Raw genomic sequence first — 27,425 nt, forward strand, 5'->3', positions numbered from 1 at the left:
TGGACAGATTTGGCTAATTTTGGTCTTGAATTATTTGTGGAGGTCCAGAGATGGTTTAAAAGGTTTGATAAATATGAAAATGCTTGGAATTAAATAAAAATAACAATTTTGTTTTCCCTATGATGTGTCCCCCGTCGGACGGATTTATTTTGTTTGTCATAAGTTTATTTTATACAAAATTTTAGGTCTTTTATTTATCGATTGAGGCACTACGAAGTCTGCCGGGTCAGCTAGTTTATAATGTATATCGGCATTTAATATGGAATGTTTAATTGTTAAAATTATTTATCTATACGAATTTAGTGTGATGCATTTTAAACCAATTAAAGAAGATACTGCAAGAATCATATTCAGACAAATGTTTGCATAAACGAAAATTAGTCTTGTTATATCTGTCGTGGATAACGACTTTTAGTAATATTAAGACAGCGGTTTTGATTATTATTTTAAATGATGAAATGTTATTTTGATAAATATCACAAAATGAAGGGTAGACTCCGTAACGCCACAGTATAAAATGGCGGCATTCCGATAGAGGCACCCGTCACGTGCGGACGTGCTCATCGTCCACTCGATCGCCCGGTCTTTGTTCGCCCGGCTTTTGTTAGCCCGGCCATTGTTCGCGCGGCCTGTGTTTGTGGTACATCTGCCGACTAAGTGCTCTTTCTGGAAGTTTTTATTTGTTTTGTTTCCTTTTGTTGTTTCTGTGTTCGTGGTACATCTGCCGACAAAGTGGTTTCCTGCAAGTATTTATTTGTTTTGTTTCTTTTCGTAATTTCTGTTTTGTTGTGCTTTTTCTTTGTCCTGTAGTAATCGCGCCGCATTGCCACCTGTGTTCAATAGAACCGCTCAGGTCCGAGAAGTTGGGGCCTCGCCGCAAGGCGAGTGTTTTCAAGACCCGGGGCCGCCCCACCTGGGTACTCAGCGATCATGGACGCTGTATTCGCGGAATTCCTCCGACTTCGCCACCCACAGCTCGCCTCGGAGTTTTTGGCCTTCAAGGCCAATCACACTGCGAGCCCTCTCGAGGACTCCGCCGCGCTCGCTGCTCCTGCGTCGCCTGTACCTGCGTGCAGAGCTTCTGCATTGAGCACCGCAGCCTCTGTCGTGCCTGCCGCTCCCGTGTCGCCTATACTGGCGAGAAAAGCTGCTGCGTCGTCCGCCGTGACCATCGTTTCAGCTGAGCGATCATCCGCGGCCTCCGTCGCGCCCTCTAAAACACCTACACTTGCTCGTAGGTCGCCTGCACCCGCCTCCTCGTGCTCCGACTCTGACTCGGACATGGAGGTCGACCTCGCCCCCGCCTCATCGACGGATGGATTCACCCTGGTACAGAAGGGTAAGAAGCGTGCCGCGGAGTCTCGAGCTCCCGCGGCCGCTAAAATTAGCAAAGCCGTGAACGCGTCGCGCCCCCGCCCTCAGACTCCCGTTGCGCCCCCAGCCCGTGCCACTCCGTCGCCGCGTCCGGTGGCACAAAATAAAACCCAGACCCCTCCCCCGGTTATCCTTCAGGAGAAGGCAGCTTGGGATCGAGTTTGCCTGGCCCTTAAGGCCAAAAATATAAATTTCACGAATGCCCGTAACTTCGCGAACGGCATTCAAATTAAGGTTCAAACACCCGACGACCATAGGGCCCTCTCTTCTTACCTCCGTAAGGAGCGTATAAGTTTCCATACGTATACGCTCCAGGAGGAGCGCGAACTCCGCGTTGTAATACGCGGAATCCCTAAAGAGTTAGATGTAGAGCTCGTAAAAGCCGACCTGTTAGAACAAGGCCTACCAGTGAATTCTGTGCACCGTATGCACACCGGTCGCGGTAGGGAGCCATATAATATGGTTCTAGTCGCTCTCCAGCCTACCCCCGAGGGTAAGAAAATCTTTAACACACAGACCGTCTGTAGGCTCTCTGGTATCGCTGTCGAAGCCCCTCATAAAAAAGGCACTCCTAGCCAGTGCCATAACTGTCAATTGTACGGGCACTCTTCCCGTAACTGTCACGCGCGCCCCCGATGTGTTAAGTGTTTGGGCGATCACGCCACGGCCCTCTGCGCTCGCGACCAAAAAACCGCGACGGAACCGCCTAGCTGCGTCCTGTGTCGAACACAGGGTCACCCCGCGAATTACCGTGGTTGCCCCCGAGCCCCTAAAATAAATCGCCGCGTCGCCCGCCTAAACCGCCTCCGAGCTTCCGGCCCAGACATCAAAGCCTCGGCACCCTCTGCGTCGCAGGCTAAGCCAGCGTTCGTTCCGGCGGCGGTGCCCAGTGTCTCGGCCTGGGCAAAACCGCTGCCGTACACGAACACGGCTACAACTCCCTCCTCCGCGATTCGTCCCGCCCCCGCGACTCGTCCCTCTCCCGCGACTTGCCCTCCGACCGCGTCCGACAATCTCGCTTTAGCGATCGACTTCTTTCAGTCGATCAACTTTGAGCGCGTTAACGCTTTGGGCGACGCCATTCGCGCTGCCTCCACTGCACAACACTTTATCGCCGTTGTGCAGGAATACGCCGACGTATACGCGTCATTAAATACGTACGTCCTCCCCTCACTCCGCCGGTAATCAATGGCGTATATAAGTAGAATAAAGCCCCTATCCGTAACGATAGGATTTTTTAACGCTTACGGTCTCGCAAATCAACGTGATCAGGTTTCTGACTTTTTGCGTGACCACCAAATTGATATCTTTTTAGTGCAGGAGACCCTACTTAAGCCCGCGCGCCGTGACCCTAAAATCGCGAACTATAACATGGTCAGGAACGACAGGCTCTCTGCCCGTGGTGGTGGTACCGTCATTTACTATAGAAGAGCCCTGCATTGCGTCCCGCTCGATCCTCCCGCGCTCGCTAATATCGAAGCATCAGTGTGCCGAATCTCACTGACGGGACACGCGCCGATCGTTATCGCGTCCGTTTATCTTCCACCGGATAAGATCGTTCTAAGCAGTGATATCGAGGCGCTGCTCGGTATGGGGAGCTCTGTCATTCTGGCGGGCGACCTAAATTGTAAAAACATCAGGTGGAACTCACACACCACAACCCCGAATGGCAGGCGGCTTGACGCGTTAGTCGATGATCTCGCCTTCGATATCGTCGCTCCGCTAACCCCGACTCACTACCCGCTAAATATCGCGCATCGCCCGGATATACTCGACATAGCGTTATTAAAAAACGTAACTCTGCGCTTACACTCGATCGAAGTAGTTTCAGAGTTAGATTCAGACCACCGTCCCGTCGTTATGAAGCTCGGTCGCGCTCCCGATTCCGTTCCCGTCACGAGGACTGTGGTGGATTGGCACACGCTGGGCATCAGCCTGGCTGAATCTGATCCACCATCGCTCCCGTTTAACCCGGACTCTATCCCGTCTCCTCAGGATACCGCTGAAGCCATAGACATCTTAACGTCACACATCACCTCGACATTAGATAGGTCATCGAAACAAGTTGTAGCGGAGGACTTTCTTCACCGCTTCAAATTGTCCGACGATATTAGGGAACTTCTTAGAGCTAAGAACGCCTCGATACGCGCCTACGACAGGTATCCTACCGCGGAAAATCGTATTCGAATGCGTGCCCTACAACGCGACGTAAAGTCTCGCATCGCCGAAGTCCGAGATGCCAGATGGTCTGATTTCTTAGAAGGACTCGCGCCCTCCCAAAGGTCTTACTACCGCTTAGCTCGTACTCTCAAATCGGATACGGTAGTAACTATGCCCCCCCTCGTAGGCCCCTCAGGCCGACTCGCGGCGTTCGATGATGACGAAAAAGCAGAGCTGCTGGCCGATACATTGCAAACCCAGTGCACGCCCAGCACTCAATCCGTGGACCCTGTTCATGTAGAATTAGTAGACAGTGAGGTAGAACGCAGAGCCTCCTTGCCACCCTCTGATGCGTTACCACCCGTCACCCCGATGGAAGTTAAAGACTTGATCAAAGACCTACGTCCTCGCAAGGCTCCCGGTTTCGACGGTATATCCAACCGCGTTATTAAACTTCTACCCGTCCAACTCATCGTGATGTTGGCATCTATTTTCAATGCCGCTATGGCGAACTGTATCTTTCCCGCGGTGTGGAAAGAAGCGGACGTTATCGGCATACATAAACCCGGTAAACCAAAAAATGATCCGACGAGCTACCGCCCGATTAGCCTCCTCATGTCTCTAGGCAAACTGTATGAGCGTCTGCTCTACAAACGCCTCAGAGACTTCGTCTCATCCAAGGGCATTCTTATCGATGAACAATTCGGATTCCGTACAAATCACTCATGCGTTCAACAGGTGCACCGCCTCACGGAGCACATTCTTGTGGGGCTTAATCGACCAAAACCGTTATACACGGGAGCTCTCTTCTTCGACGTCGCAAAAGCGTTCGACAAAGTCTGGCACAATGGTTTGATTTTCAAACTATTCAACATGGGCGTGCCGGATAGTCTCGTGCTCATCATACGGGACTTCTTGTCGAACCGCTCTTTTCGATATCGAGTCGAGGGAACCCGCTCCTCCCCACGACCTCTCACAGCTGGAGTCCCGCAAGGCTCTGTCCTCTCACCCCTCCTATTTAGCTTATTCGTCAACGATATTCCCCGGTCGCCGCCGACCCATTTAGCTTTATTCGCCGACGACACGACTGTTTACTATTCTAGTAGAAATAAGTCCCTAATCGCGAAGAAGCTTCAGAGCGCAGCCCTAGCCCTAGGACAGTGGTTCCGAAAATGGCGCATAGACATCAACCCAGCGAAAAGTACTGCGGTGCTATTTCAGAGGGGAAGCTCCACACGGATTTCCTCCCGGATTAGGAGGAGGAATCTCACACCCCCGATTACTCTCTTTAGACAACCCACACGCGGCCCGCACACACATAGACACCCTCCAATCCCTACAATCCCGCTTTTGCAGGTTAGCTGTCGGGGCTCCGTGGTTCGTGAGGAACGTTGACCTACACGACGACCTGGGCCTCGAATCAATTCGGAAATACATGAAGTCAGCGTCGGAACGATACTTCGATAAGGCTATGCGTCATGATAATCGCCTTATCGTTGCCGCCGCTGACTACTCCCCGAATCCTGATCATGCAGGAGCCAGTCACCGTCGACGCCCTAGACACGTCCTTACGGATCCATCAGATCCAATAACCTTTGCATTAGATGCCTTCAGCTCTAATACTAGGGGCAGGCTTAGGGACCCCGGTAACCGTACTCGTCGAACTCGACAAAGAGGTCGACGTGCAACCTAACCCATGCATCAGCCCGCTGAGTTTCTCGCCGGATCTTCTCAGCGGGTCGCGATTCCGATCCGGTAGTAGATTCATTCGCGAAACAATTGCTCTTGAGTTGTTAGGTCTCCTTCGGAGGCGCTCGGGCAGTTGTTAGCAAATCCCACCCCTCTTGGCTGAGCCTTTGCTCGCCCACCTGTCCTGGTGAAACTGGAAAGGCCTTCGGGCCACCAGTAAACTTTCAATCATAAAAAAAAAAAAAAAAAAAGTATAAAATGGCGGTACGTGGACAGAGTCGTGGCATTCCGTGTCAGACAGTCATTCGGTCCGTCCCATTCAGTCAGTTGAGTCTGAGTCAGTCAGTCGGTCTGTCGGTATGTGGAACGAAACTGTCGGCTTATCCTGTCATTGTGAAAGTTGTGTGTGTTGGGTTTCAATAATTATTATTCAAAAGGTTTTATTGACTTTTTATAAACTGAGTTCAATCAAATACGAGTGATGACGGAATCTAGCGCTCAGCCATCCCTGACGGGTCAGCCAACATATCGATTAATATAGAATATTTCATTTTATTCTTCACTACACTACTTTTTACTGGAGAACCTCTTGTGAGTCCGCGCGGGTAGGTACCACCGCCCTGCCTATTTCTGCCGTGAAGCTGCCGTTTCGGGTTGCAGGGTGGGGCAGCCGTCGTAACTATACTGAGATCTTAGAACTTATATCTCAAGGTGGGTGGCGCATTAACGTTGTAGATGTCCATGGGCTCCAGTAACCACTTAACACCAGGTGGGATGTGAGCTTGTCCACCCACCAAATATATAAAAAAAATTTTTTTTTGAAGTGAGTTTATTAATTAATAGTCTAAGCATAAACTTTAAGTGCTTCAGTCATCTGCGATATGTCGACGATGAAGCTTCATTATTACGAGTATAAGCAACACTGAAAATGTTTGCAATGAATGCAAGTAGGAACCAGAAAGGTTATGTTTGCAAATTTTTTTTATTTTTTATTGCTTAGTTGAATGGACGAGCTCACAGCCCTCCTGATGTTAAGTGGTTACTGGAGCCCATAGACATCTACAACGTAAACGCGCCACCCATCTTGAGATATAAGTTCTGAGGTCTCAGTATGGTTACAGTATAGTTAGTATAGATTTAAACAAAACAAAAATCAGAACTAATTACATGGGGCATCATTGGATTACGATTTGCAAGTAAGTTTCATTCGCGAAATAAAACAATAACTGGCAAAGTTTCGGTGCATATATATAAATACAAAAATCGCATAAAACAATATACGACATTAAAAAAGTGGAGAACAGTATCTTTAACTTTAGAAAAATACCAAGAACAATAGGCATCATTGCTAGGAAAAAGACTAAAGTGAAGGACGCATTCACTTACTGAAATTAAAATTGATCTGGGCGAGACACGTCGCTCGAGTGAAATAGGATAGTTTGACAATGACGTATGTGACGGTATAACGCAGTGGATGTCAGGGAAAAGGGAACACCGAAAACACGGTGACAAAGGTGATAAGTTTTAAGGTCTCAGTATAGTTACAACGGCTACCCCACCCTTCAAACCGAAACGCATTAACTGCTTCACTGCAGAATTAGGCAGGGTGGTGGTACCTACCCGTGCGGACTCACAAGAGGTCCTATCACCAGTAAATACGCAAATTATAATTTTGCGGGTTTGATTTTTATTACACGATGTTATTCCTTCACTTTGGAAGTCAATCATGAACATTTTTTAAGTACGTCTTTCCTTAGAAATATTCGTACCCGCCTGCGGGATTTGAACACCGTTGCGTCGCTAGATACGAATGAACCGGACGTCTTACGCTTCTCAGCTCAGCAATCAGGGGCACTTATTACTGCACCAAAGACTCAGTGAAATTAGACAGTGTTTAGAACAAAATTCGAATTTTGACGAATAACATCACAGCTACATATGTACCTACACAAGAATACGAAATTGTAAAAATAAAATTACTCGCTAAAGCCGGTATCCCAAAAATTCTAATGTACCATTTTATATTCTCCGAATTTGGAATGTACAATTTTTTTTATGACGTCAAAGCAAAAAACTTCATTGGAACATTGTAAATTAAACATTTCCAGGATTGAAACGCGAACGGAGCTTTCGGAGAAATCACCTCGAGTTGACTTTGTTTGAACAAAACCATTTACAAGTCGTGTTTTCGTTTTAAAGCATGTTGAAACAATGCGAAGTAAAGACACGGAATCTAGTCAATGGCCGAGTTGAGCGAAATATTGCTTAATAAGCTATAGCATGGTATTGATTACAAAGTACAATTCAAGCTTGGTTATCTTCAAACTCGCAAGATCGACTTCATAACAATACCTAGTTTTTGTTTCTGAGTCCGTTTCAAAATGTATCTTTTTTTAAAGGGTTGTTCTCTAACGGCCTCGTTCAAAGAACAAGTACTAGTGTTTCACCAGCTATCTGAACTTATAATATTACCTTCGAGCGAGTCGAACAAAGGCTCAACTTTGACAATAAAATTAGATCTAATACCAATTATTATCTGAAAATTCTCTTTTTTCAATATACAGGCGTAGCCTTACAACCTTTTTGTGTGCGATTGATTTTTATGGCTGTCACTGATGGATGAATAATCCATTTTATGAAATTGGCATCTGAATTTGAATTCTGAAGTCGTCCTAAGTCGCCTGAAGGTTAAGACGTCCAGTGCATTCGTATCTTGCGATGCACCGGTGTTTGAATTCTATAAGCAAGTACCAATTTTTCTAATGAAATACGTACTTGATAAATGCTTACGACTGTCTTCTACGGTGAAGGAATAACATCGAGTAATAACAATCAAACATGCAAAATTATAATTTTCGTAATTATTGGTAGGACCTCTTGTGAGTTCGCACGGATATTGTCTACATGTACCTCTTCAGACCAGAAGATGTTTTAAAGCAGGCAGTGGCGAGGTTGCACCCCAGGGTGTTGCCGATGTCCATGGGTGGCGGTGACCACTTTCCATCAAATGCTTGCCATATCTGCTATACTATATATGCGGAATTCAAATACTTTTACCCCACTACCAACCGCGGTAGTTACTTCGCAACAATGCATTAAAAAACATTTTCAATAAAAAATAACACATTTTGCTTCATCAAAAGTAAATCCTACTTTTCAGGATTCTATCAGGATAAACCACTCACAACAATACAGACATTTAGACAAAATAAATTGTAAGGAAAGTTACATATTCCCGAGAGCTTAAGCTATCACAATGGCTGCAGCTCTGCGGATTGAAATGGTAGCCCCATTGTATTGTGGAAATCGCTGTTCTAATACGACTGGATAGTGTATATTTTAGCGTAACAATGTAATCTCTAAGCGGTTTTGTTTCAGGGTTACATAAACAACTAAAACATTACTATCTCCGTTGTTTTTGTATTAATTAAATCATTACCTTTCGATGAAACGCTTATGATAAATAATCTGCAGTATTCTAAAATATCATATACAATTTTTTTTATGTCTATCTATTGATTAACCTTGTTTATTTAAGAAACTTCATAAGAATATTTTAATAAGCTTAGAAAACATTTTGTAATAATGAACTGTGGAAACAAATAGTAGCGTTACAGAGTAATTAAAGTTAACACGTTTACTGCGGCAAGTAAAATCATTATTCTTCATCTGGTGCGGCGGCGGGCCAAAATGCGCCTCCAATGATATTTCCCAGAGGATCCCGTTATCCGCCACCTACGGACGCGCCCGGTGGAAGTCCAGCAAAACTCCCCCACAGACGGAGCCCCCGGCCACGCAGAGTGCGCGCCGGGGGGCCCGCCCAGGTCCCTCGGGGGGTACCACCACCCTGCCTATTTCTGCCGTGAAGCAGTAATGCGTTTCGGCTTGAAGAGTGGGGCAGCCGTTGTAACTATACTGAGACCTTAGAACTTATATCTCAAGGTGGGTGGGGCGCATTTACGTTGTAGATGTATGTCTATGGGCTCCAGTAAGCACTTAACATCAGGTGGGCTGTGAGCTCGTCCACCCATCTAAGCAATAAAAAAAAAGTGTAAAATTGCACCCTACATATTGATAAAGAGCATTTTCATATAATAGTTAGTAGTATTAGATCTAATTTTATTGTCAAAATTGAGCCTTTGTTAGATTCGCTCGAAGTAAGTATTATAAATTCAGATAGCTGGTCAAACTCTACTGGCTTTTCTCTGAACGAAACAGTCCGAGAACAACCCTTAAAAAAGATAAATTTTAAAAAGGACTCTGAAACAAAACCTATGTTTTGTTAAGAAATCGATCCTGCGGGTTTGAACATTATCAGGCTTGAGTTGTCATTTGTACCTTGTCAGCGAAATTACCAAGCGATGTTTATCATGTACATATTATTTATTTATTCTTATTCTAATTTGTCTGATAGTAAAAATGTATATCGATGTCTTGTGATGATGAATATCAACACATAAAAACCTGCAATCTAATAATGAGTAGTGAATAAGTAAATAGGTATGTTCCGAGAATATTAAGTACGGCTTCTGCGTAATTTATAAAATCATGAGGGATTTAACAAATAATTAAATATTTCACAGCTCGCAGATTGTTGGTGAGTGGGTATTGAATATTTAATTTCTCATGAATACATACCGTGAGCTATTATGTCGTAGGTCCGTGCTGGAATCATGGTCCAGGCGGCTGGCCGATCCTTCGGCTGGTCGTAGGACCGTCGAGGCGATTCGCCCAGTCCTTGTGGATTGGGTGAATCGTGACAGAGGACGCCTCACTTTCCGGCTCACGCAGGTTCTCACTGGGCATGGTTGCTTCGGTGAGTTCCTGCACCGGATCAGAGCCGAGCCGACGGCAGAGTGCCACCATTGTGATTGCGACTTGGACACGGCAGAGCATACGCTCGTCGCCTGCCCCGCATGGGAGGGGTGGCGCCGTGTCCTCGTCGCAAAAATAGGAAACGACTTGTCGTTGCCGAGTGTTGTGGCATCGATGCTCGGCGACGACGAGTCGTGGAAGGCGATGCTCGACTTCTGCGAGTGCACCATCTCGCAGAAGGAGGCGGCGGGGCGCGTTAGAGACGCGCAAGCCCGCCGCCGTCGAGCGGGGGCCAGGGAGGCGGATTTCGCCCAAGCCCTGGCCCTCTAAGTGTTTCGGGTCCCCCTCATATGTCGGTCTGGGGACCGGCGAGGGGGACCTAAGAAGACGTCGTGCAAGCTGCTCTGCACGCGTTTTACGCAAGAGCATCCGGGTGATGGAAGGCCGGCTATCCTCGACCCACGCTGGTTCTGACCCAGCGGGGTATTCCGTAGGATAGCTCACTCTAACCGGCGCCATCTAGGCGGGCTCCGGATAGCCTGCCGACCGAGAGGGCTGGTGGTCGTGGCGCCGACGACCGCCAGTCCGGCGTCCCGAGGGGGAGGGTGATGGGAGAGATGTGCTCCGCACTAAACACTTCACTTTCCCCCCTTTGCCTTTTCATGAGTTCTGTCTCATGTGAGGTTTGGACGTTGGTTGTTGAGCGACAGGAGGTTTTAGTCGGTTCGACTCCGACATGCTCCGCCCGCCGTCCCCAGTGGAGGGCGGAAGTCCGGCGATTTCCTCCTGAAAAAAAAAAAAAAAAAAAAAAAAAAAAAAAAAAGGTGACATTATGACCGTTTCACTTAAGTGCGGGCTGTCAAATGTCAACAACTAAACGTAGCTATCACATTTTTACTGCATACAAAACTCAGTTGATCATTTCTATATGTTTTGTTAATTGTTATATTTTTAAGCTCACATATTGTCACTTTTATGCAATCCATGAATTTCAGTTTAATTTTTGTCTATTTTTGTGTATTTGAAGTAAAGCTGTTGTATTCTTTGTACGAGGAGCACTGTTGCTTGAGATACAGGTTTTATCACCTAGTTCAAGCACAGATACAAATTATGATTGTGTTTCTACTTCTATGTTAACAATAAATAAATAAATAAAGATAATCCTTAAAACTGCTGCTAAATCTGACACACTGTACTGAAATATTCCCCCTCGTCATTGTTGGTTAACCAAATGTAATGTCGTTACCACAGTGATGAGCGCTAAATGAACGACCTAGATTCATCGCGAGTCTGTGGCCTATATTCGCGGACCTTTACCTCAAATACCTGGACTTTAGGCATCCTCGATTGATCCATCTATGATTAACGGCATGTAAATTAAATCTTTGATAAGAAAATTCTGGAAAATGTATCAAATATACAATATTTAGTTCTAGTACATGTATGTTAAGTGAAATTCTTTAAGCCTCTTGTGAGTCCGTGCGGGTAGGTACCAACGCCCTGCCTATTTCTGCCGTGAAGCAGTAATGCGTTTCGGTTTAAAGGGTAGGGCAGCCGTTGTAACTATACTGAGACCTTAGAACTTATATCTCAAGTTGGGTGGCGTATTTACGTTGTAGATGTCTATGGGCTCCAGTAACCACTTAACACCAGGTGGGCTGTGAGCTCGTCTAAACATCTAAGCAATACTAGGCTGCACTAAAAGTATCGGGAATGGAATATTTCCACTGTTCCTGTCATATTAAAATCTTTTTAATTGAAAACTCCTTGGTTTTAAAAATCGTCGTTGAGAAAATGGAATTGACTCGAGAAAATTCAAGAGCGATGATTTATTATGACTTTCGAAGTGGTTTAACACAAAAACCATGTGTTGACCGGATGATTTCTGCATTTGGTGATGAAGCCCCATCCAAAACCACAATTTATCGCTGGTTTGCTGAGTTTCAACGTGGACGTGTCAAGCTCAGTGATGATCCCCGTCAAGGTCGTCCAAAAACTGCAGTCACCCAAGAAAACGTTGATGCTGTGCGTAAGCTGATTGAGGAACATCAACATGTGACATACCGCGAAATTCAGGCAACTTTAGACATTGGCATGAGTCAAATACAAATAATCTTGCATGAACAATTTGGTGTAAAAAAGTTGTTTTCCCGATGGATACCGCATTCGCTCTGTGAAGAGCAAAAAGCGGCTCGCGTTACTTGGTGCGTCAGAACTCTCGAAATATTCCACGCAGGATCCTCAAATGCTGTATACAACATTGTATCAGGTGACGAATCCTGGATATACGCGTACGAACCCGAAACAAAAAACCAGTCACGAGTTTGGGTGTTTGAAAATTAGTTAAAGCCAACAAAAATTGTTCGTTCACGGAGTGTTGCAAAAAAAATGGTGGCCACGTTTGTCTCCAAAACCGGCCATGTTACGACTATTCCCCTTGAGGGACAAAGAACGGTTAATGCAGAATGGTATGCTAGCTTTTGTTTGCCACAGGTCATTTCTGAACTCCGTAAAGAGAACTGCAACCGCCGCATCATCCTCCATCACGACAATGCGAGTTCTCACACCGCGCACAGAACAAAAGAGTTTTTAGAACAAGAAAACATAGAATTATTAGACCATCCGCCGTACAGCCCCGACCTAAGCCCTAATGATTTCTATACTTTCCCTAAAATAAAGAATAAATTGCGTGGACAGAGATTTTCATCACCTGAAGAAGCTGTGGACGCCTACAAAACGGTCATTTTGGAGACCCCAACTTCCGAATGGAATGGTTGCTTCAATGATTGGTTCCATCGTATGGAAAAATGTGTCCAATTTCGCGGAGAATACTTCGAAAAGCAATAAATACATTTTTAAATAGTAATGTTGTGTCACTTCGTTAATTCCCGAAATTTTCAGTGCCGCCCTCGTAAAAAAAAGTAGCGAGACAGACATTAACAAAATTATAAATGGCCTAATCACTACATAGTATAAAACAAAGTCGCTTTCTCTGTCCCTATGTATGCTTAAATCTTTAAAACTACGCAACGGATTTTGATACGGTTTTTTTTAATAGATAGAGTGATTGAAGAGGAAGGTTTATATGTATAATAACATCCACTAAATAGTGAAGAAATCAATAATAAATTACAGTTTCCGAAGCGAAGCGAGGGCGGGTCGCTAGTTCTAAAATAATTCGATATCCTTATTTACGAATGTCAATATTCGCTTCCCCCGCTTCACTGAGTCCACGCGTTTGTCTGTTTGCAGAGAGCTAATCTCGGGCTTTACCGGTCTATAGGTCGTGACATTGTCTCCTTTGAAGGAGAAACGTCGTGGCTGCGTGTCTGATATTGCGGCTTCAAATTTAAACTACGTCATCACTAACAAGTTCGTTTTGTTTTACGATTTGAATTTTAATTGAGCTTGTAAATGTAGAACATTATACTACTTTCGTTATATAATGACCGCATCGCAATTTTATTATCTATTATATTTTCACAATTTTATTATCTATTTTTGGCGTTTGTGGGGAACAGTGAAGTAAAATATATACGTATCGGTTGAAAATTATCTTGAATCTTATGGATTCGGTATCGAGTATTTTTTAGCTTTATTTATTGCCTTCAAAACCATACGAGGCTACGTGCCACTTTGATAAAACGGCACGATATGAGAATCCTCTCATCGTGGCCGCCGGATACTATATAGCAGATCCTGCGGACCAAATGGTAAACAGTCGACGTCACCCAAAACACGTCATTTCGGATCCTCACGATCCACTAATGGTGCTTTAAGGTACCTCAAGCACCAGTCATCGTTCTCGTCGAACCCGTCGCTTGCGAGTAAATTAACCCACTGACACAGCTCACTGAGTTTCTCGCCAGATCTTGTCAGCGGGTCGCGTTTCCGATCCGGTGGTAGATTCTGCGAAGCACTGCTCTTGCTAGGGTTCGTGTTAGCAACATCGTCAGGCTTGAGCCCGTGAGCTCAGCTACTAGTTAAGGTTACGCTGATATGATCTCTCTAAACCATTAGCTTAGGTAGAAAAAAAAGGCTACGTTGCATCTGATATTGAATGGTTACCGTCGTTCTTGGACATCACGAATACTAAGGGCACAGAAAAGCCATTGCCCTTGATATCTCAGTTCGAGGTCCGTTTGAAGATGAACATGTTACAGGTTCTCAGAAAAAAACTTTGGATAGAAACTCAATCCAGAATAGGTAGCTCAGCATAGGTAGGACAAAAAGAAAAATAAAATAAAATTACATGACACTTCTACAACACAATACAATGAGATTTTTGTTAAAATTATTTAGAAAATTACATTATGCACTATGAACACACAATACATAAATTTTACTGCTTATCGTTTATATATCTTATAATAGGTAAAAAATATATACAGGCATAGTTGAGATGTTTTATTCAGAAAAATACTCTCCTTTTTGTGTTGGCTTGTAGTCTCATATAACACGGTTTCGCACAACGCGGAACTTTCTAAAAATGTATCTACCGTGTTGTAGAACCTGTATACTAAAAACTGCCCCCTGTTGCCGTTTAGAGCTATGCAGATATTCACATCACGAATACAATCTGATTTGAAGTCGTGTTTGAAATAGCAATGCTTCAAGTGGATTGGTAGCGTGTAGATTGGAGTGATGTCGTGCATACAAACGACAATATCTTGGTACGAATTTATGATTCGATAATATTTAGTATATTATTAGGCAGGCAGCGGCTCAGCTCTACCCCTAGCATTGCTGAAGTCCATGGGCGACGGTAACCACTCACCATCAGGTGGGCCGTGTGCTCGTCTGCCTACAAGGGCAATAAAAAAATATATATATTTATAAAAATAGTTTTTATAAATATTGTAAATTAGTTAAACATATTCTCAAATAATGAATATTGTCAAGTTAATTATACATTAGATTTAATTTAATTAGATAGTAACTTACATATCTGTGTGGGTGTGTGTGCCTGCGGCTGTGTGTGTGAGCGTATGTGTATATATACACACAAGGTATTTAGGCACCTGTTCAGTTGTTATAATTTTTCTGTATGTGCCTGTTTTGAATTGCAATCCAGGTTGTAATTTTTGTTTTGTGCATCAGTAAAGAAAGAAAAACAATCTCACGATACATTTTATCATTCGTGCCACTATTTCAAGAGCGTGTAGATTTGAGACAGAACTTTGCAAGTTTCCTTCCTGATTGCGACGTAATATCACAGTTTGTCTTAGATGCGTTGAGGAAATTAGTTTTTTTTAAATCTTTATTGCGATTTAATCTAATTAATTTCGTTCGAGCTTTCATGAAAATGATGTGGTAACATATCAGCATTTTCAGCATATTTGTAATAAGACTAGCCGTACTCGCCCGCTTCGCTGGGCATTTAAAATTAACATTAGTATTTATTGCCATTATTATTAGGGAGTCCAATACTCATATAAATATTAGCCTATGGATTAAGTACATGTATTTTCTACATGGATACCAAGTTTCAAGTCAATCGGATGCATGGTTCAGGTTCAGTAGTTATAACGAAACATCCGTAAAAACCACTGTAGATTTATATAAAATATTAGTATAGATTAGTCTAAGTCATTTGTTATTTTGTTTAAAGCAATTTGCATTCTTTAATAATATTCTTTTTTTCTGTTTTCTTTGTAAATGAATTTTTTTTTTGTTTGCAGCGGGCGGATTGGAGACTGACACCATATGGGTGATGACCGTTGTCTTGGGCACTATCTTACTGGCCTTATGTGTGGGCATTGCTTGCTGGATCGTGCGCTTCAAGAGCTCCCTCTCTCATAAGCTGGGTGAGTTGATTGTACAAGTAATCATTTTACAGGCTTAAGTTACAGTTACAGTTGAAGTTGTCGTAGCCCAAAGGATAAGATGTCCGGTGCATTCGTATGTGGCGATGCAACGGTATTCGAATCCCGCAGGCGGGTACCTATTTTTCTAATGAAATACGTACTTAACAAATGTTCACGATTGGCTTCCACGGTGAAGGAATAACATCGTGTGTAATAAAAATCAAAACCCGCAAATTTTAATTTGCATAATTAATGGTGCTAGACTTGCGAGCCCGCGCGGGTATGTACCACCACCCCGCTTATTTCTGCCGTGAAGGAGTAATGAGTTTCGGTTTGAAGTGTGGGGCAGCCGTTGTAACTATACTGAGACCTTAGAACTTATATCTCAAGGTGGGTGGCGCATTTACGTCGTGGATGTCTATGGGCTCCAGTAACCACTTAACACCAGGCGGGCTGTGAGCTCGTCCACCCATTTAAGCAATAAAAAAAAACTAGGTCCGTATTTTTTTCGATTAGTTTAATCTTGGTCCGTTAAATTACTTTGTTGATTGACAGGAAGCAAGCGTTGCCCGGACAAAGCGCTGGTGTTCCAGCCCCCTCGACGCGCCACCGCCGTCCGCTCCCCGGGTTCTGCCACCCATTACCTGCGCAAGTCTCCATCGCCGACCGCTCCTGCGCCACCAGCCGCTACGTCTCCCCCACAGCCACAACCGCCAACCCAGAATTCCGTCAAATCCGAGAAGGCGGTAAGAAAATTGGATGTTTCAACTTAACTACTGCCCGATTTCTTTGGCGCTGTTTTGAAGGTTTCTGTACTACATCCAAATGTGGTAGCGTGAATTGTAGCTCTTTAGAGTTGGTAATAACATCCTATCTATGACCGCCATTAAGCAAACCCGCGTTCTGGTTTGAGTTTGTTATTAACTTTATATTACCGGTGGTAGAACCTCTTGTGAGTGCGCACGGGTAGGTACCACCACCCCGCCTATTTCAGCCATGAAGCAGTCATGCGTTTCGGTTTGAAGGGTGGGGCAGCCGTTGTAACTATGCTGAGACCTTAGAACTCATATCTCAAGGTGGGTGGCGGCATTTACATGGTAGATGTCTATGGGCTCCAGTAACCACTTAACACCAGGTAGGCTGTGAGCTCGTCCAACCATGTAAGCAAAAAAAAAAAATCAAGTTCGACTACGTCAAACGCGTCACGAACCTCAAGAGTCATCAAAGGCAATAACGAAATGTATTGACATTTTTTTTACTTCGTTAGAAACGTACAGTGGGTAAATTGAATATTTAAGAATACGCCAAACCATCTAACCTGCGTCTGTCTTCACCCAGTCCTCTGCAAGCAACAGCCCAAACACCCCGACTGCCCCCACCGAGCCAACTCCGCTGAGCAAGGAGCTTGCCGACGTCCACGCCACTGAAAAGACCAAACCAACCGAACCGGAAACCAATGATGGAAGACTCGGCGATCTACACTTCAAGCTGCGGTGAGTTTTGCTACATGAATGTTTGTTATGCAAGTCAAGTTCGAAAAATATTATAATATATGAGAGCTACATCTCATCCTATGACTGTTCACTGTTGAATATAGACCTCTCCAAATAAATTCCAGTGCGGCCGGTCCATTGATACCTGCAAAGTGTATGAAAGTATCGTTATTAAATCGGGGAAGACGGCTCCACCTTGTAAAGCTAACTAAAAATAATGGGTAGTAGAATAATAAAAAGGCTAGGTAAATAATGGCCTGGTGATCAAAGCCGTCAATATTAACAAAGTAGTTGATTAGACTATTGCGTAGAGGTCAACGTACAACCTAACCCATACATCAGCCCGCTGCGTTTCTCGCCGGATCTTCTGAGCGGCTCACGATTCCGATCCGGTAGTAGATTCATTCGCCAAGCAGTTGCTCTTGAGTTGTTAGGTCTCCTTCGGAGCCGCTCGGGAAGCTGTTAGCAAATCCCACCCCTTCTGGCTGAGCTTTTGCTCGCCCACCTGTCCTGGTGAAACTGTAAAGGCCTCCGGGCCACCAGTAATCCTTCAATCATAAAAAAGAAACTGCTTCGTACGATTAAATTAAATTAAGATCATTAATTTCGGATACCAGTCCGTATGTGTATATAGGAGTTATTGAAATATTATTAAATTTTAATCATAATGATAACTCTTGTTAATTAGCCGAAAAGGTCAGACGTAGTGACAAAAGATGTCTGGAAGTCCGATTCGGCTGTGAGATTATCTTGCATTAATTTCTTTATTCGGCTTACGTGGCCAGTTGCCGTATTATTTTGGCTGATAATTACGAAATGGTCTTTTGTAGGTGCGAGAGTATTTACTTGATTACGTCACGTTGGACTGTTGTCTGATTATCCCTGTCAATCCGTTTTAGCCTCGTGTTTAGCGTTTTTTTTTAACAAAGAGGGCAGGTACCATCATCCGATCTATTTCTATTTATATATACGGCTAAGTGTTCCAGTTTGAAGGATTGACAGCCTTAACAATGCACAAGACTTCGAACTCTATCTCCAGGTAGGCGACGTCGATATTCTCTAAATAACAGATGGATTGAGTGAAGGCGTCGTGGCCTAAAGGTTAAGGCGCCCAAGTTACCAAATTACCAATTATTTCTAATGAAATACGTACTAATTATTCACGATTGACTTTTACGGTGAAGGAATAACAACGTGTAGTAGAAATCAAAATTATAATTTGCGTAATTACTAGTGGTAGGTAGTCTTGTGGTAGGTAGGTAGGTAGGATACCACGCTGCCTATTCCTGTAGTGAAGCAGTAATGCATTTCGGTTTGTAGGGTGGGGCAGCCGTTGTACTGTAACACTGAACCTTAGAACTCGTGTCTCAATTTCGGTGGCGGCTTTACGTTATTGATTTCTAAGAGCACCGGTGACCACTTAACACCAGGTGGGCGATGAGATCGTCCACCAATCTAAGCACTGTATCTAAAATATGACTATATCATTGAATCAGCTAATAAACTCGGCACGGTCGATCTGCATATTCATATGTATGTGCCGTCACAAGTGTCAATATATGATTACCAACCGGCTTCTTGTTGCGATGGACAATTCATATTAAGTCCATTTATATACCCATTATATGTAATTGTGTGGGAAGTTTCATACTCCTCCGTCCACGCAATTTTCGTAAAAAGGGGTACAAAGTTTTTTCTTCACGTATTAGTGTATATATTACAGTGAAAAATACCTATTCGAAGAGAGTTCAATCGATACACGTCTAGCGCTGCCCATTATTCCCGACGTAAGCTCATTGTTGGCACGAAGCTAATAGGGATTGCGGTCGACCCGCAGTGATTAAGACCTATACAAGTCTATAGAACTTTCAACAAACATTGTTCACTGCAACGTGGTTTATATACGCGTGTTTATTGTATTTGTAGTTCAATGCAGTTGCGCAATCAGTATTCATTTATGTAATTTAATAGGGAATGTCGTAAAATGTGTTATTTATTACGTACTAGTGGACCCGGCGAACTTTGTTCCGCCACACGGTTTGTTTCAAACACATCAACTGATCAACTTCAAAATTCTACTATAATTAACCATAGAATATATATTATTACGTTTAGCTGTCAGTTGCGTTTTGTTATAGTTACCACGGTTTATGTCAAGTCCCACGGGAATGTGATAAAAAGTATCCTATGTCGTTCTCCTGGTTCTAAGCTACCTCCTCACCAATTTTCAGCCAAATCAGTTCAGCCGTTCTTGAGTTATAAATAGTGTAACTAACACGACTTTCTTTTATATATATAGATTTGTGACAAGTTTTAATAGTAAAGATGTTTTTTTTTTATAGGAGTCTATTTATGAATTACAACAACACTCACAATATGCTTGTTATTCTCTGGTACCCATAACACAGGGAATCCTAAATTGGGGCCTGATGACCCTGCATGATTTGTTCCCAGTTTATATTTATTTCAAAGAAATCGGTCAATAAACAAGTCTGTTGAAAATAAGTGTATTTCCCAAATGTAATTTATTGTAATTGTAAAATAATGTAATGCTAATCCATGTAATGTAATACCTAAACCATCATGCTATCAGTCTTGGATGGTCTGTATTTTATTTCGGCAAACTACGGCATATATTACCACATTCATCGGGTAGTTTTAAAAGCACGAACGGGTGAGATTATTCGAGGAATACTTCGCGGGTCGTCGTACTCCCTTACGGGAGCACGGAGCGGGCCTCGGGGTAAACCCCACTACCCGAGCAGACGCTCCCTGCCACACAGGGCAGGGGTGAAATGGATGCAAGACAGGTGGGGGGGGGGGCTGTTCGCAGCGTGCTCGGCACACTCACATCGTCAAAAAATATATAAATAAACATAATAACGATGGGCTTGATTGGCTCCAGGGATGACGCCCGGCAGCAGGATCGTCCGGCGTCGTGTTTCTACTCTACTATACAAACAGACGAACAACAGTCAGCACGGGGGGCCCGCCACCGGCCCCATGCCGCGGCCCCATCTTACAAACCAGAGGGGGAGCCGCGGCACTAGTTTGGCGCTCACCCGTTCTGGGCTCCCCAAAAGGGGAAGACCATCGCGGGGAGGGACCGATGTGAAACACTCCCCAGACGGGGGAGTGATCCACCCAACGGGGGTGGAAAATGGGTCCCCATAGGGGGGCACCCCAACGATGTGGGGGGAAGTGAAGAGTGTGGACAGCTCAGTCCCATGGGGGACTCATTATGAGCACTCCCATATCACTCCGGTTAAGCCGACTATCTTACCATAGCCGGGGGTTCCAGTTGGTAGTTCCCTTGGTAGCGCCCGACCATCAGGTGGTCTGGCGTGCAAGGGAGCTATATTTTGGAGGTGCTCGTGGGGTCCACCGTCAGCCCGCTCGTAAAGATTACGAGCTAGCCTCCGGATGAACTCCTCGAGCGGCTTCACATCCAGATCCCGGGCGATTACGTCATTTCTGACGTAACGCCCTGCTCCGACTATCGTGCGAAGAGCCAGATTTTGCTGGACCTGTAACCTCGCCCGCATACCCTGCGGGATGTGGTGATACCAAGCCTCAGCTGCGTACGTGATACGGGAACGGACATACGTCTTATAAATGCCGAGCTTAGTCCTGACCGGCAACCTGGAGGCCAACACCGGCCGGAGGAGGAATCTCGCGTAGCGAGCGGCCGCCAACGCCTTATTGTCGTGGGCGGTCATCCTGAAACTCCGGTCGATATCGACCCCCAAGTACCGGACGCTGGATCTAAACTCGACATTAGCGCCACGGAGACTGAGCTGTCCCGGGACGACTGTTGTGCTGACCGGACCGAAGAGGATAGCCGCGGTCTTCCCCACGTTGACCGCGACCCTCCATCGGTCCAGCCACTGGGGCAGTAAGTCCAATAACCTCTGCATCCTCGAAATGGCCGCAGAGGGGAAGTTGGATGACGCGAAGTAGGCGCTGTCGTCGGCAAACAGCGCCAACTTCACGTCGGCTTCCCAGGCTTCGAGGTTGCCCTCGAGCGTGGGAATATCGTTGGTATAGAGAGCGTAGAGGAATGGTGCCAGGACGCTCCCCTGCGGAACTCCGGCCGTGACTGGGCGCACCGACGACTTGGCGCCCTCGACCGCGACAAAGAAGGATCTTCCCTCCAGATACGACCCCAGCAGTCGCACGTAGGCGTGCTGGAGGTCCGTGTTCTGCACCAGCTTGTGGATCAGTCCCGCATGCCAGACACGGTCGAAGGCTTTCTCGATATCGAGAAAGACTGCGGCCGTGTACTGGCGCGCGTTGGACCGATCCGCCAAATGATGCATGACGCGGACCAATTGTGTCGAGTGACGAGTGACCGCTGCGAAACCCGAACTGCTCGGGTTTGAGAAGGATGTGCGGCGACACCCTTCTCAGCAGCAGCCTCTCGAACAACTTGCCCACATGCGACAGCAAAGTGATCGGACGGTAACTGGAGGGATTCCTCCTATCCTTACCGGGTTTGGGCAAGGCGATAACCTTGCCCAATTTCCAAATTCCCGGGAAGTGTCCTGTGGACAGAATGGAATTAAACAGCCGTGTCATGTATGACACGACCGTTTCAGGGAAATGGAAGAATGCGAGGGAGGGAATACCGTCCTCACCCGGCGCCTTGCGCCACTTCATCCGCTTAATGGAGAGGCTCAATTCGCTGGGAGTGATGAAATCACCATCTCCCAACGGTGGCACCGGGGAGGAGAGTAGGTTCGCTACGCTCTCTTCCACCGATTGGTGGAATGCGGCCTCTGAGGGTACAGAGTCATTTGGAACGAACTGCCACTCCAGCATTACGGCCAGGACATCGGCGCGGGCCTGAGCCGAGAAGCATCGGTTGCCCCTCTCGTCCACTAGTGGACAAGTAGGGGCAGGCCGATTTGAGAGCTGGCGGCAAAGTCGGTGGAGGGACACGGATGAGGGGTCCTCCCAGGCCTCCTCAATCCGTTCCTCCCACGTATAGCCCCGAAAGGAGCTAATCTTCGCCGCCAACTCCGCTTCCAACTCATTAAGCTCGCGCTTGATCCTGGGAGAACGAGTTGTCGCCCAGAGCCTCCTCAGGCTCCTCTTCCGGCGAATAATCGCCTTCAGATGGGCCGGGAGTCTACCTCTGGGCCCGCCGCTGGGCACAAGAGTCGTCGCCTGGTCGATCGGCGATCTCGCGGATCACTCCTTGGCACTTGATGTCGGTTGGGCAGTAAGGGAGGCCTTGGAGACCGGAGGCCCGGGCGGACTGTCCGTCCCGAGTCCCATCGAGACTGTACGGATAGCCGGTGAAGGTCGGAATCTTAAGTTACTTATAACTTGGCGTCCCTTACGGGACGGGCCGGGGTATTCGAGGAATCACTGATAGAATCTGTCTATATCGGATACACCCCTTGTACAGTGACGTCACCGGTTATTGGACTTGGAGATAAAGCATCGATAGATACGGAATCTTCAACGACGCACCATATGCATGTACGGTTTTCACGTCAAATGGGTGCAATACTCTAACGTGTTTAAACAGAGCATAAATTTGTATTTTGAGTTTAGAAAAATTCCTAATTCCCAATATTGATGTGGCAATATGTATTGTGATCAAATATGTATGGCTAAGAAGATTGTCTGATTTGTTCAACACGAAGCACTCTCACTTCGAAGGCTAGGACCGTCGTTGTTGTTGTAATTTATTAGATACAAATACATATTTTTTATTGCTTTGATGGGTGGACGAGCTCACAGCCCACCTGGTGTAGTGGTTACTGGAGCCCATAGACACCTACGACGTAAATGCGTCACCCACTTTGAGATATAAGTTCTAAGGTCTCAAGTATAGTTATACATGTGTATGTACATTAGGGAGGGTGGTTGTATTAATGTTATGATTTTGGGACTCCGGTAGATTTTAAAATGATGTAGGCCATGATCTACTAGGCTTTCATTCAAAACAAAAGTTGGAGTAGCCAGAGGTTAGGAGACTCAAATTTATATCTTAGCTTTTCTGTTTTCTTCTGAATAATAACTTACTTCGCTCAGACATAATCGACTACCGCTCTGTAAATATAGAAATATACAAGAAAGGTTTATGTCAACAAGCTGGACATATTACTGAGACCTTTATATTGTTTGTTATGTCGTCTGTACGCAGAGGGTAGTCGAATTTTACGGCGGCATTGAACGAAAGCTATAAACATTGATAGGATGTTCGTTTCACTATTAATAAAATGTTTACGATCCGGTTGAAAACACAAAATAATTAGGTTACTTATTATAATTTTTGGGTTACGTTTATGAGCTGTTGTCGCATTGATGCGCCGGGTTTTATTTTAGCACCTATGATTTATGGGGCCTAACAAGACGTCGTGGTTTTACAGTGGTCGTGGCCTAAAGGATAAGACGTGCATTCGTGTTGAGCGATGCATCGGTGTTCGAATCCCAGGCGGGTACCAATTTATCTAATGAAATACGTACTCAAAAAATGTTCTCGATTGACTTCCACAGTGAAGGAATGACATCGTGTAATAAAAATTAAGCCCGCAAAATTATAATTTGCGTAATTATACTGGTGGTAGGACCTCTTATGTACTGAGACCTTAGAATTTATATCTCAAGGTGGGTGGCGGCATTCACGTTGTAGATGTCTATGGGCTCCAGTAACCACTTAACACCAGGTGGGCTGTGAGCTCGTCCACCCATCTAAACAAAAAAAAAAGACGACTAAGAGCCTTCTTTTGTGGACATGGATTGAAGAAGAGTTTCACATTATCCCATCCACATAAATACGTATCAGGCCTGTAAAGTTAATTTGACTCTGTTCAATGCAAATGTTTAGAAGAGCTCGTAATTTTTCCTTCAGCTTAAGAGGGCGATCGAAAGAAAAGTCTATATCTCGTTTGGGTTGCAAACAGAACGCTCTCAAAAAAAAAACCAACATGCGACGATATTTATGACAAGATTTATAGATAACTAGCTGACCCGGCAGACTTCGTAGTGCCTCAATCGATAAATAAAAGACCTAAAATTTTGTAAAAAACAAACTTAAAACAAACAAAAGGAATCCGTCCGACGGGGGACACATCAAAGGAAAAACAAAATTGTTTGTTTTTATATAACTCCGAGCATTTTCATATTTATTCACCTTTTGAACCTTCTCTGGACTTCCACGAATAATTCAAGCCAAAAATTAGCCAAATGGGTCCAGCCGTTCTCGAGTTTTAGCGAGACTAACGAACAGCAATTCATTTTTATATATATAGATTATTTTAGTTAGGTAAGGCTAACCATTGTATTATTGTAAGACCTCAATGTAAAACGAAGTCAAACGGTTGACCTCGAGCATCCCCTGTGACAATGAATTCCGTGCGTCAGCTATTGTTTTTATTATGATTGATTAGATGATCAAGGTCAAGTACCGTTTAATTATTATGTAACGTCACCCATGGATATCGCAACGTGAATTTTTAAATAAACAATTCAGTGCAAAACACAAAAATGTGATTTTTTCAGTAGCGATTTTTACACTTTGCCTTTAGTGCGAAGCACGGTCGAGTCTTAATATTAACTAATCGATCTAAATGGCACACTTACTTCGTGGCCAAGTAAATGTCTCATGACTCATAGTTTACCCTTTTTTTACTATGCATACGGTGTGATGGTAAAATAAAAATGTCTGAACGCAATCCGCACGATCGAGATTTTTTTTCAGCAATATAACGATTGAATTTAGTTATTGCTTCTATTTTTAAATTCATAAACTGTAGTTTTGGTTTATTAACATAAAATTATACATATAATAGGTAATCGTATTTCCATTACTAAATATGTAGTATTTATTAATATACTGTGAATTGCAGTCTCTAATTAATTAAGCATGACAGGTTTTTTTTAAATAATAAACTGTGAAATAATAAATAAATTTTATATTTATTCATTTTCATTTATTCGTTGTTAACATAGAAGTAGAAACAATCATAATTTGTATCGGTGCTCGACCTAGGTGATAAAAACTGTATCTCAAGCAGCAGTGCAGTAAATAAATAAATACATTGTGTCCGAACCTGTGTCGGTAGGCAGCGGCTTGGCTCTGCCCCTGGCATTGCTGAAGTCCATGGGCGACGTTAACCACTCACCATCAGGTGGGCCGTATGCTCGTCTGCCTACAAAGGCAATAAAAAAAAAATAACCTTAATGTGCCAATTCTTAATAATTTTTTATAGACCTATTCGTTTGCGCTGGTTGGTGTTTAGCGAAGGTGCCCCAGACGGGTCGTTCGTAAAATACATCGGACATTTATTTCACGTTCTCCAGGGTTAGCAAACGATATATTAATCTATTTATATAGATTTATAGGTAACAATAAATTTGGCTGTACTCAAGGGAGATCTTATGTTGCAACTAAACAAATGCAAATATTTGAATTACTAGCGACCCGCCCACGCTTCGCTTCGGAAACTGTAATTTATTATTGATTTCTACACTATTTAATTGATGTTATTATACATATAAACCTTTCTCTTCAATCACTCTATCTATTAAAAAAGCCGCATCAAAATCCGTTGCGTAGTTTTAAAGATTTAAACATACATAGGGACAGACAGATATAGGGACAGAGAAAGCGACTTTGTTTTATACTATGTAGTGATATTTAAATTAAATCTAGTATAAATGTTCTATGAATGTATTTTGAATTGAAAATTTGCTAGGGATGTATGTTTTTGTAAGAGATGTTTTAAAGAATCGTTCACGAGAAACATCAGGAGCTGGAATTGCCAGTTGTTAATGTACTAAAAGCCCTTCGAAGTAACTATTAAAATGTTCTAGAAGTTTCTTTTATCTACTTTTGCAATCAATTTATAGGGTGCCTTAATAAAATATTCAAACTACACTGACGACTTTCATAAATTGACGATACGTATGCTATATAACTCATATCTACGTCGGCCTAGCTCCAGTCAGTCGTCTTGTAGTCTGTACCTACGCAATTTCAGGGTTTCAATGTTCCACGCCCACGTAATTTTGCCTGAAAACACTTTTCAGAAGATACACGCGAATTCGACGCTTACTTGTACCCTACTTCGATTTAGTACCGAAGAGAACTCTCCCGAGACGATGGTTATTTACGTACTTAGCTTTCGATATTATAATTTTATGAAAACATTTTTTTTTTTATATTCTACGTAACACCCAGTGGTGTTACATGATTTAAAAGCGAATGTTAATAAAGGTTTTTTTGAGGTTATGTTTTTTTTTTATACGTTTACACGTCATTGCCTTTGTAGAATTAATAATAGAGAAGGTTTTTGGATATAATTCAGTAAGCGTAAGATAGATGGCACGCGAAAATGTTGGCAAAGTCTCCTAGGCTGAGCCCCATGAGCTCACGTTCGGTGAAGCTAGTATAATCCCCGCAATAGGTATGCCAAATGACGGCGCGCGAGTTCATAGATAATAGACTTGGAGAATCCTAATAATTTTATTTATCAACAATCAATTATTAATTAGCATAATTTACATAAATACTAATTACAACTGTTCAGGAGTATTGGAAGTCCGCACAGGCAAGCACTACCATTTTCTATTTCTGCCGTGAAATGCGTTTCAGCTTGAATGGCGGGTCAGCCGTTGTACTATAATTCTGAGACTTAGAATTCATTTCTCAATTCGAGTGATAGCATATACATTGTTGATGTCTACGGGCTCCGGTAAGCACATACCATCAGGTGGATCGTGAGCTTGTCCATTCATCTAAGCAATAATAAAGGTAGTTGTGTAGCTTGCATAGAAAATGCGAGAATAGTTATTATTTGCGAACTAATTAATTAATTTCAGGCAGCGGCTTTTTTTAATAATCAAAATAAAGTATGTAGTTTAGAAAATGCGAGACTACTTATTGACGAACTAATTAAATATTTTCAGACAGTGGCATGGATTTTTAATAACCAAAATAAAGTATTTGTTTATTAAAAAATAAATTTATAATAAGAATATTTTCCCTTCCCTAAATACACTTAAAGTGTAATTTTAATTTTGTTCCAAGGCTACTGCGTAATTGAATGGAATAAATCTGCCGCCTTCCAAA

General features: G+C 43.8%; 1 protein-coding gene across 1 annotated transcript in view; it reads left to right on the top strand.

The window, feature by feature from the left end:
• The window catches only part of LOC101745435 (synaptotagmin-4), a 45,289-nt gene that overhangs the window by 9,514 nt on the left and 8,350 nt on the right, over positions 1-27,425 (top strand). Inside the window, exons 2-4 of the mRNA XM_004929732.5 lie at positions 15,720-15,845; positions 16,401-16,591; positions 17,184-17,338. Coding sequence (XP_004929789.1) covers positions 15,720-15,845; positions 16,401-16,591; positions 17,184-17,338 — 472 coding nt within the window. The remainder of the gene's footprint in view (positions 1-15,719; positions 15,846-16,400; positions 16,592-17,183; positions 17,339-27,425) is intronic.

The sequence above is a fragment of the Bombyx mori genome, chromosome 21, assembly GCF_030269925.1.
Source record: "Bombyx mori chromosome 21, ASM3026992v2".
NCBI classification, from domain to species: domain Eukaryota; kingdom Metazoa; phylum Arthropoda; class Insecta; order Lepidoptera; family Bombycidae; genus Bombyx; species Bombyx mori.